General features: G+C 32.7%; 1 protein-coding gene across 1 annotated transcript; it reads left to right on the forward strand.

The window, feature by feature from the left end:
• Positions 1 to 6907: 6907 nt before the first annotated feature.
• On the forward strand, positions 6908 to 9353 carry LOC146532877 (very long chain fatty acid elongase 4-like). Its single transcript, XM_085196304.1, has 5 exons — positions 6908 to 6962; positions 7286 to 7473; positions 7806 to 7874; positions 8388 to 8684; positions 9081 to 9353. The coding sequence occupies exons 1-5, from the start codon at positions 6908 to 6910 to the stop codon at positions 9291 to 9293; spliced, it is 822 nt and encodes a 273-aa protein (XP_085052430.1). The 3' UTR covers positions 9294 to 9353.
• The last annotated feature ends 3033 nt before the right edge of the window (positions 9354 to 12386 follow it).

Below are 12386 nucleotides of genomic sequence, written 5' to 3' on the forward strand. Positions count from 1 at the left end.
AGAAATGAAATAATTCCTTCCCCCGAATGGAAATCATGACCACAATGCATTTATGTATATTTAGCTTCACGATATATTCCGCATATAGCAGAGTAGGCAGGGGGACCTGGGAACCTAAAACATTTCCGTCTTTCACCTTATGGAGGCATTTTTTATTATATTTCTGGGTATACTTATAACGGGTTACGCCTCTCAACACTTATTCTTAACGGAAACGGAGTGTCTTAACTTTCCAGGTTCTTATGCTTCCAGGTGCTCACTATCTTGCTATGTATGGGTTACAGCGTGGAGCTAAAAAAATAAAAATATATTATCTTATTAGTATATCCATTAATATAGGTATATGATAAGCTCGACCCGGTGCAAACAAGTCGTCACGGTTAGGGCCCATTTGCGTAAAGTCGTGTCGTAAGTGTCCAGCACATTGCTAAATACTCATACTAGTGAGAGATTCTTCCAGAATGTTTTAACTGTCTAATTAAAATAGCAACATGTAAAATTAGGCCTTTTCAAATATTTCCTTAAAAAATATTTTAATTAGTTATAGGTTCGATCCCCATTCGGGGGAATTAATTATTTTCACTTTGTCGTTGTGATAAAAAGATAAAACGCGATGCTGTGTTCTGTGGATATGAAGCTTCTAAAAAACCAAACAACAAATAAAATTTTTAAGAGTAGAAAATAATATGGTAATTACTTAAATGTAAACAAAAAAATATTAATAACTAGCGGCCCGCTCGCGGTTTCACCCGCGTGAACTATGTTATTATTAATTTCTGTCTCCATGGCTACGTCCTAGTGACGTCTATGCAAAATTTGAGACTCCTAGCATTTGTAGTAACGAAGTTTCATACAAACTTTCGACCCCAAAAACAACCGCTTAGAAGTCGAATATTGCAAATTCCCGTCTTAGCGAGCACCTACGTCCTATAAATAACTCCTATGCAAAATTTGAGATTCCTAGCACATGTAGTTTCTGAGATTTCGTGATGAGTGAGTGACCTTTCGATTTTATATATATAGATAAAGAAAACAATTTATGAAATAATTGATACTTATATATTATGTACTTTAGAGTTGAATAGTTAACATCCCCCTTGTTGAAGCCTTGTTGAATAAATGTTAATCTGCTAAATATTGTTTATTCAAATAGACTTTTATAATCTCTTTATTATCTTCCAGTCAACATAAAGCTATCACCGGCTTGGAAGGTTCTGCTGAGAAGAAACAGCGGAGTTGACAAGAAACTCACGTCTTTTCAATGTCAATGATACAATTTACACTTAGAGTGGCAGCTATCTAGCATGAGATTCAATTGATATTAATTCATAGCATAGCAAGGTAGGTAGAGGTCTGGGGGCATTGCGTGTTAGGTGGCGGTATTCAACGCCGCACGTACCGTCGTTACCACAGCGAGGAAATGAAAAAAAATAATATTTTTATAATTTATCTGTGGGCATTAAGTAGCAAAATATTAAAAAATACTATTTTGTTTCTTATACCAAAATTAAATTTTAAATTTCATAAATGTCGTCTCATTCTCGCCATACAAACTTCACAGCTTATTAACTTCTGTAATACGCCGTACGTAATTGAAATTGTGTCCAAAATTACGAAGTTGATTTTCATTCATTATCTTGTCTAATTTAAATTGCGGAATCGAGTAATAGGTCAACAAATTTGAAAACCTTGACCGACTTATTTGACCTTGGGATATCTATGAAGTCGCTTTTTCAAATATTTTCGGACCTGGTGCAACAATGGAAAGGAAATATTCTATAGATTAATAATTATCTACTCGGCAAATAAAGTTGAAAAAAATTGTTTTGCACGTGTGCACTTATTTTATATGAATTGAATTAGGTACAAATATAAGATTGTAATGATTTTTTTCTATGAAAAACACTCATATCTCTTGATTGCATTTCAGTTGCTAAGATGATATAATGTTATATTTCTAAAGGAGTAAAATCAAATACGTTTTACGTGTTAACTCTTTTATGTTACTATGACAATTGCTATTATGCATACATACATTATGAACAAACAACGTAAGAAATAGTTCATTTGTGGTCGTCACCGGTGGCTTACATTGAGTATTGTAAGTTTTGTATGTATGTAATACGTGACAATCTTGGAGCAGGTGGTCAGCGTCTAACTGTTAAGTCGACGATGGTGAGTTCGATGTTCGCTAAGGGGATTATTTTTTTGCAATTTCTCTCTCTGGCAAGACAAATGAATCACTCTCTAAAAGCATCGTCTTGAATTTGGGTGGAAACCTACATGGTGTACATTTTTGTGCCGTGTCGGTAACGTGTGTGACTGTTAACGCGATAGATGGGGGTTTGATTCTCACTCGAAGAAATTAAAATATTCAATATTTCAAATTTCAAATATTTATTTATTAATTAATTAATTATTAAATTTATTTATATTTACCCTCTCATAGGTTCCCTCTGCCTACTCAGCTTTATGCGGGTGATAGTGTAAAGGTAAATAGAAAAGATAGAGGATTTTATATGGCCATACCACAAAATTTATATAAAGATGAATAAAGAAATAAAAAAAATGTTAACACGATGAGTATTAAGTAGTAAAACTAGGTTAGATTTGTTAAAATAGTTGAAATATTATTAGAATGGAAAAAAGACGAGTGTGTAAGGTCGAGCTGTAATATGGAATGTGGATCCTCATATTTAACACCACTAAACTTTTTGAAAATGTAAACACTATGATATTTTTTATTGTTGAAAATGGATACTAAAAACATTTAAGTAAACGCGATGATTGTAGGTTTTATTATCATTTTTCAAAATAATTATTTATATTACTAGTGTAATAGTCTTGTCAACAAGACAAAGCGCGAGTTTAAACTCAAATTGCAACGTCTGGGCTTCCCTGGGCAGAAAGTGGAGGATGGTGTGAGTCATTCTTTGGTTTGTATTATTAATGTAAAGAAAATATTTTCAGGATTTACGATATCTAAAGAAATTGTCCACGTCATTTTTTAAGTGGAAAATATTTAAAAAGTGAGAAATTTGACTCCAGGTTACCATCGTAGTCTAATGGACATAACTAGGAGTTGGGAATTACATATGATACACCCTAACTAGCCGAGGTAGCTCCTGAGAAACGGTTAGTCTTTATCCTTCCTTAATTGATGGATATTCATTTTTTCATTTTAATCAGTAGTTCCTGAGATTGTCGCGCTGAACTAAACAAGCTCTTCATTTTTATAATATTAGTATATATACTCATAGTGTATACTAATAGCTGTGATGACGTCTCCGTATCCTGTTCTTCAATATCATCAAAGCTATGTAAAGTAAAGACGCGTGTTAAAGCAAGTTTAATTTATTGCCTTGTCATTTAATTGCTTAACAAATTATTAATAATACTAAAAGTGAAATGTTCACAGTTTTGTTTGTACAAATACGTTGCCCAATTCTATTCAGAAGGCTATACCTGAAGTGTTTTTTTTTGTGTCTAGTGAATTTTATAGTGTATAATTGCACTAGCTCTTACCTGTGGCTTTGGCCCAATTTTATTTTTTAGGGTTTCATAGTATAGATCATAAAATAATTATCTGTATAATTTAGTAAGTTGGCATAATTAACACATGCCTTCGAGTCGGATTCCATTAATATTATGGATTTAGTTTGATCACATTCTATTCATAAATAAATAAACAACTGAACTGAACAAGTGAGATATGTACTCTAACCTAACATAATTTAAAAAATCTGTCTGTACATGTGAAATCACTTCGGGTTCAAGTCACATTTGGGAATAATTAAAATTTTATTATTTGGTTATTCCTCGAGAATAATGGAGGCTTGCTAAACAAAGAAAAAGCATAATAAATATGAAATTCTTTATAAATAATAACATGAAAATACTATTGTTGATCTCTGAGTTACATTCGGCTTCAATTTTTGTTGTAGATGCGCAAGTTGGTTGCATTAGCCTTTGACGAGACGTCAAACATTTTCTTTCTTTAAACTTTCTGTATTTGAACACATTATTATTGTTGTGACCTTATTCTACATCATCATTTGCGTTACGTTATAAGCAACTATATTGATATGGCTTTATTTTCTTTTCTAGTCAAATTTACCTTTTCTTCGCCTTTTTTTAAATTATTTTCATTTTCCTTTCTATCATTTAAAATTTTCTCTTTAATTTACGTAATTTTAGCTTGAACCTTATATTTTAACATAATACAATTCAAATGGCGCTTTTAGTTGTACAAACTTTATTAGTCAATATCATATGCTGTTTTGAGTATTCTACCTATCTGTTAGGTCTACTGAAAATACGGATATGCTCCAACATAAATAATTTGTATGATATTTTGTTGAAGATGAATTTAATTCTCTTAAAAATTTCATAAAATGGAGTGATGTTTAAGTTCATCCTTCATTTTTTGGATATTTTACGTATATTTTTATTACACAATCGTTTCACGAACTTTTGTATATTTGCTACTAGACATTTTTCAGTTTTCCGTTCTGGTACCATATTTACCATATAAACAAGGCACGGGTTAATATTTCACCACTTCTCAAGCAATATTTTGAAAATTGACCTCAAAGTGGAAAATTAAGTATCTGAGCACTATGTTCTCTAAAGAAATAAGAAAAATCGATCGTAGCTAAATAAAATCATCGTATAACGGAAACGTGCTCTTAAGCAATACTGTGGAACACGGGCTGATTGACACAAAATGGTGATGTCTTAACTCGTTATACCGATTTGCGACTGTTACTAAATCTGACCCTACTATTTCTATTTACAATATGAAACCTATGACAAGTTGAAAAGCAAATGATTGTGTGAAATATACATAGTTTCGCATACTAGGAAATACTGTCTCTTGTGTTGTACCTGACAAATGATTTCTCGAGCCATTGCGTGTTGAGTGGCGGAACTCAACACCTCGCTTTGTTCTTTAGCAATGGGAGAAAATGAAAATATTAAATATTTCCGTCCCCCAAGTGGAAATCGCACCTATAATCATCCTGTTTACAGTGGCACGCTTGTGCCCTGCGCCACGAGGAGTTCAGAGCGTACTGCCACCACTTACCAAGCACAGAAATATAGAAAAAAAAGCATTTAATGAACATATTTTTGTGCTACACGGAAAAAATGTATGGAGCAAAATTTCAAGACATAGCTTAAGATACATCAAGAATCAGTGACACTGAACGAGTAGGTTAGTAATAAAAATATTATTAAGCGCCTGAACTACTATTATAGCAAATCAACATAGCGTGGAAACTACTTTTAGATTTTTTATTTCATTTTATACACATTATGTTTCATAATTTAATTATTTAGTATGTTTCCTCTGAAAATTAAAATAAATAAATAGCTTCTTTATATCTACAAGCTACAACTGTATTTAAGTGAAGTTGCTTAATTCGCTTTTCTTCCCTTTTCCCGCTTTGCGCACTTTCCCGTATTTGAATACAATTATAATATTATTGCTCACTCTACATTAATTTAAATTATATTGAAAGTGAGTCACCCATAAACCTCATTTTAGTTTAGCATTATAATTTTTTTATTGATCATTACCAGAAGAAAATTCATAAGCCATACTATATTGTTATGGCTTTAATTATATTTACTTTTCTTTTTTCCTTTTCTCTAAGATATTTTTCTTGTTTATACCATCCTTTTTTTTATTATATCTTTCTTTTTTATTTCTATGTTCATTTCTCTAGCGTTGTTTAGGTGAGTGGTAATAGGGAGATCTCGGTTGGCCTTCGAGAACGTAGTAGATGTCACTGGAGGAAGATAACGTATACAGCACGAGGAGCCTCCGGAAGTCATGTATGTATGATGATATGATGATATGATGATAGTAGGATTAGGTATGCAGTGACCATAGTGTTTACTTAGGCTACCTCGCTATGAATAAAGCGTTAAGCTTAAAAATAATTCCTTTTGTGAGGAAGAGTGGTCTTGAACTTAAGCTTCTTCGCAGTTTTGCTTATATGTATGGAAATGCATAAACAAATTTTATTTATTATAATCTCTACAATTGTTCAAAATTTGAGTGGAATTCTACTTAAATAATTAAATTTGGATCATTAATTTACATACAAAGTCTTTTGTATGCTTCATATGCATTTAGGGCTGGCTACTGTAAAAAAAACACCTTAATAATAGCTAGCATGAAAATCTGTTATTATATTTAAAAGCTCCTATGCTCCAAGCTATGCTGCATTTGTCATAAGTGAAAGACAAGTCTTTTAATATTTTTAGCTTCACGTCCTTTGCCATATATGGTAAAGAGAACATGCTGTTAAGATATTATGTTCCCCTTATTTATTATTATTGTAGTCTCATGCAATTATTTAAGAAGCGAATTAACATCATATAAGACCTTTACCTTTATTTTGCATATTGCAGGGTAGGAAGAGGGAACTTTGTATTCAGACACTTCATTGCCCACTTTCCACCCAATTTTCCAGACATCGTGTAATGAGTTGTAGAACTCAATGCCGCATTTTGTCTTGTTATAGTTGTAAGAGAAAAGAAACTTATTAGTTACCCTCAGTGGTAATCGAACCCATAACCGTTGCATTTACATTCAGAAGCTGTGTGCCAAAAACAAAATAAAATTCTTACCCTAAGTTTAATTCACATAGTAATAAGTTAAATGTAAAAAAATATTGCCAACCCTACGTTGAAATGTTAAATGGCTTAAGTTTATATCCATACAAAATATATAAGATAGACTAATTATCCAGTGCTATTTAAATTTTGTCATAAATAACTCTAACCCAAATAAAATTATCCATTCACAGAATATAGTTTTAACAGAGTACTTGTTTTAGAGAATTAATATTTATATATATAGATGGAACCAAGTGTGTAGTGTGTAAAATAAAAAAAAATGGCTACAAAATTTGAAGTGTTACATCCAAATAGTGATATAAATCATAATTTATGTAAGTAGACAAGAAATAAAAAATTATAAGATATGAAAGATATATAAATCGCTAGCTTTTACTAGTTGTGGGTTCAATTCCCACTCGGGGAAATGAACTATTTAATATATCTTAACTCTGGTAACAAGACAAAACGATGACAGCCGCTACTTAAGAGGCAATGCCTCGAGATTTTTGGTGGAAAGAGGGGAAGGGAAGTGTCCTAATGGGAACGGAATGCCTAAACACTAGGTTTCTAAATTTCCTCTGCCTGCTATGTGTGGAAGCAGAAGCAGAAGCAAGAAACATTAATTTAATGTTTACTATTAATTTTATGATTTCAGTATTAGTTGAAACCTGGACGTTTGATCAAACTAGTATTGGTCTAACCTTAGTCATAGGAACATATCTTGCCCTAGTATTATGGATATTACCACAATTTATGAAGAAAAGACAGGCGTACCAACTAACTAACACTTTGAGGTTTTATAACGCTTTCCAAGTAGCCTTCTCAGCTTATGCTGTATTTCTTGTAAGTAGAAATAATTGCTCAACTTAACACGCACTGCCTCCGGAATTCGGCGGAAAGTGGAGAACGGAGTGTTTGAGCATTAGGTTCCTTCTGCATATCTTACTGCATGCGGGATACAACGTCAAGCTGAAACTGAAGTAACACAAAAATCCCTCTGGGTTTCTTGAAGAAGTATTAAAATGAGGCATGTAACTTCTTATTTTGAATAAAATTATTTGACTTTGATATCGTAAGCAGAGGGAACATAGTGTTAAAATACCTTATTTACCATCTTCTGCCGAATTTTCATGATATTGCCTCTTAAAGTAACAAATTATCGGATTCTTTTTCAGTACACAAGATACATTATAAATCATGGAATTATAACAACTAGATGCCCGAAAGGAGATAGTTTACGAAAAGTAAGTTAAATTGTTTCACTTCCTACCTTTAATCTTTGAATACGTATACAATTTATTATTTAAATTTAAAAATAATAAATTTACTTACAACATAATTTTTATTTCCTTTTCTATATATCATTAAATTTTAAAAGATTACTTTTAAAGCAACTATGTTTTCATGCTTATTTGCTATTAAATTTAATAGGAGCTACCAAAATTGCTCTCTTACGTTATCAGTATTAGCATTGACTATGATCTATGTATTTTAAAACTAACTTAAACCTGTGGTTTTGCTCCCATTGTCAAATAGAAATAACTAAGAGTTTTGATTGATGACACATGCTACATTCTAAGCGCCTGAGATAACTTTGATCGCAATACAGTGGACTATATAGAAACGACTAACGTAATATATCCTATAGTTTCTGTGATTATTGTGCCTAACCAAATAAACTCTACAGTTTTATAATATTAGTATGGATATACATTTATTTTATCAGCAAATTAAAATGTCCATTATGACTATTTCAGGTAATATCAGAAATATGGCCATATTTTATAGCTAAGCATGTAGACCTTCTAGACACAGTATTTTTCGTACTTCGAAAGAAAGATAATCAAGTGACATTCCTCCACGTTCTACACCACGCACTCATGGTCACTTGGACCTGGTTCCATCTGATGTACCACCCGACCGACCATTTCGTGGTTGTGGGAAACATTAATAGCTTTGTTCATGTATTAATGTACGCTTACTATGGAATTGCAACGCTAGGACCAAAATATAAGTTTATTTGGTGGAAGAAACATTTGACTAAGGTTCAATTGGTAAGTTTTTATTTTTTTTAGCTTCACATTGTATCCCGCACATAACAGTTTAGGCACAGGGAACCTGGGAACCTAGTGTTAAGACACTTCATTTTCGTATGAATTCTTGATTTTTCATTTTCTTGTTTTTAGATCAAGAAAAAGAAATTATTAAATATTTTATTCCCCTGAGTGGGAATTGAACCCACACCGTCGCGTTTCCATAGCCACAAAGCTTTTTCTGGAAGAAAGTTTTTACTTCCTTACAATATCGGTGTCAATTTTTCGCCAAATTTCGAGACATTACACATTGAGTAGCGGAACTTAACGCCTTACTTTGACTTATCACAGCGGCGGATCATTCTTCTTTCAGTTAAAACAATTTTCTATTCCTAATCCATACAATTTGTTTTTCAGGTACAATTTATACTGGTCGTAACTAATTTATATTACCAACAAAAGCTATCACCGTGCCCAATTCCTTCCGAATTCCATTACTTTTGTCTATTTTCAATTATCTCATTCTTCTGTTTGTTCATTAACTTCTATATAAGAAGCTACAGCGGTAAAAAGAAGATAAAAGAAACTACAGTGGATATTGGCTGCAACAATATACAAAAAAATAATTAACGTTATATAATAATATAATTATGTATATTAATGATGAGATAAAATTCAAATAAATATATGATTCGGCAATAAAAACTATTAATCCTAGAAGTTTTATAAATGTGAAAGTTTGTACGCTCGGACGTTCATTAGGTACTTAATTACGTAAACGGTTGAATATATAATATCCTAATGATTTTCATAAGAGAGCTAATATTGAAAGGATATTTTTTTGGGGTACAAAAGTGCGAAAAAAATAAATATTTTTTTTTTTTATTTCCTCGCTCTCGTAACGAAGCTAAGCGTGGCCACCACTCCACACGCAATGCCTCAACAATTCTCTATCTTAAAAGCAATGTCTGAAATACTAATATTTCTAGAATAATATCTAATACTAGAATTATAATACTAATAATATGGCTTGAAAGTGTCTCAACACTAGGATCTCTCAGTCTACCCTGTTGTGCTATACTAGATTGTCTTGACATTAGATTCTTCTTTTAAGTATATATATGTGTATGAAGCTGAAAAAAGTGTAGTTGCAAATTTTGAACCAACTCACTGAAATGAACTGAAATATCGAACAAAAACTCTTCTTTAGTAGCGGAACTTAACGCCGCATTTATATATATAAATTAATTATTCCGCCGAGTAAGAATTGATCAACCAATAAACACGTTTACAGGCAAAAACTGTGGGGTTGACGCCAATCGTATCGCAGTGGCACTAGCGGGAAATGGGAATGACTGAAAGCGGGACAGGTTGCCGGTTCGATATTCACTCTAGGAAATGAAATATTTAATATATTCATTTCTTCGTCGAGACAAAGGCGCGGCGTTGAATTCCGCCACTCAACACGCAACGTGTTTTGCAGTGAATACTGTTTTAGTCCACCATGACGGCCGCAGTAGTTGCAAATTGAACTAACCCACTGAAATACGCGGACGATGTGTAAATAATATAGTGTAATAATCAAACTATCGGATGTACCCCAGTTGCAGCGGCGGAAACGAGTTTCGTATTCGAACCGAACGAATGGTTGTTCAATACAACCTTCATTTCAACATTTGAGTAACAGATGACACGCAAAACGGTTCATTGGCTGTTTATTTCTTTATTTTCACGCATTTAGTGGAAGCCGTCGAGGTGCAGCGACACAGCGTCGCTTTTATAGCGTCTGTCTATAAAAGCGACGGTCGTGAGTTCAATTATCTTTAGAGGGTTTGAATTTTTTGGATTTCCTCGCTTTGGTAACAGGATAAAGCGTGGTGTTGAGTTCCAGAGAGTTATCGAGTGGGAAGTGGGAAAAATAGTGTTTCAATACCTTCCTAGATTTTCTTTGTCTATCCTGGTAGGTATGTACGAGTGACAGCGTGCAGATAAAAACAAATATTAACAAAATTAGTTCTATTTTTCGTTGCAATAGTATAATATACAATTATACATTCATAATTATGTTAATTTATTTATACGTTACATATGCCATGCATTTCGTACAGTACAAGGAGATTTAAATGATATACTTAGTTTATTTTAATAACTAAAACTTTATTTTATCTTATTTTATTCGTATTCTTTGAATATAACTATTACTTTTTCTTATATTTATTTAAAAAATTGCATAAAAATCTACGGAAGATGGGTTCGAATCCTGTTTTATTAACATTTTGTCCCTTTTACTGAAATATAGATGATAATTGACGATAACGAATTAGGTTGAAATTGGATAATAAGAAAACCGAATACATAAAGTTTTTCATATATGTATATTTTTTATAATTTCACCATGTTTCTAAAAAAATACTGAAAGCGGGGAAAGAGTGTCTTAACAGTGTGTCCTTTACACCTTACGAAATTAAACTAAAAAACTAAAATAACAATATTTACCAACTAATACCTCAAGATTATTCTATACAACTTTTATGTTGTTAAAATGTATATAAAAGTGCGTCAAATTATGTAAATGGTATAATAGTCAAGCAAATGCATTATATGCAAATAGAAATTCCTCCATAATTAATCTATACTAATATAATAAAGCGGAAGAGTTTGTTTGTTTGTTTGTTTGTTTGTTTGAACGCTAAGATCTCTGCATCTACTGGTCCGATTTACTATGTTTTTGTTTTGTATGAAAGCTGCATTCTTCAGAAGTGCTATAGGCTATATAATATTACATTACACATATATGCTAATAAATTAAAATACTTTCTAATTTGACATGCAATTTATTCTGCCATTTTAATAACAACCGTCGTCGCTACGCGACCGCGTTCGCTACCGCGTCGTTTTGATATTCATCCTTATGAAAATAAATATAATAGTCACTTTTAGCATTTCTTCTAGATTGAAGTTATATTTCTATAGAAATTATATTCTTATATTTCAAGCAGGCGTAGCCGCGTCCGGGTCCGCTAGTTAATTATAACTGTCGACCCTTGTAGTTGAAACGTATACGGAAACGTGTTCGGTTGACACAACACTTAAAGAGACCAAGTAAACTAAATAATCTATCTTTATATTATTACTAGCTGTACTTACGGCTTCGCCTGCGTTGTCCAATAGAAATAGCCCTTTTTGGCTTCATGATGTATTCCGCACGTAGCAAAGTAGGCAGAGGGAACCTGGTATCCTAGTGTTAACACAGTCTATTCCCATTAAGACATTTCCGTTCCCAACTTTCCACTGAATCCTGAGGGATTGGGTGTTGAGTGGTGAGACTCCAGCAGTATCCTCCAGAGCGGCCGTCAGCAAGTTCATTTACGTAACCTACAAAACGTGCAATCCCGTTTTAGCAAAAAAAAAAATATATTCAAAATAAAAACAAATGTGGGATAAATAACAAAATATCAATTAAAGTACCCACCTTTACATCAAGAGTCAAGTTAACCACAGCGTTGAGTTCCGCAACTTAACACCTAATGTGTGTTGCGTGCGTGGGGAACGGAATTTCTTAATAGTAAGTTTCCTCTGCCTAACAAGCATAAGCGGGTTTATGCGGGAACAAGCGTGAAGCTCTTTCAAAAGTCACGTGTATTGTACCACCTGAACCATAAACATTTTCTTAGAGAAACGATTCTAAACTCTATACTATATCTAATACCCGCTATTGCATAA

Source organism: Heliconius melpomene, chromosome 13 (assembly GCF_056956725.1).
Source record: "Heliconius melpomene rosina isolate 202511_hmr_F chromosome 13, ASM5695672v1, whole genome shotgun sequence".
Taxonomy (NCBI): domain Eukaryota; kingdom Metazoa; phylum Arthropoda; class Insecta; order Lepidoptera; family Nymphalidae; genus Heliconius; species Heliconius melpomene.

Bases quoted from the DNA above. Each gene is read 5' to 3' on its own strand.
- LOC146532877 (XM_085196304.1), top strand. From the start codon at position 6,908: ATGGCTACAAAATTTGAAGTGTTACATCCAAATAGTGATATAAATCAT. The intron at 6,963-7,285 runs GTAAGTAGACAA...TTATGATTTCAG, and splicing joins TGATATAAATCATAATTTAT to TATTAGTTGAAACCTGGACG. The intron at 8,685-9,080 runs GTAAGTTTTTAT...TTTGTTTTTCAG, and splicing joins ATTTGACTAAGGTTCAATTG to GTACAATTTATACTGGTCGT.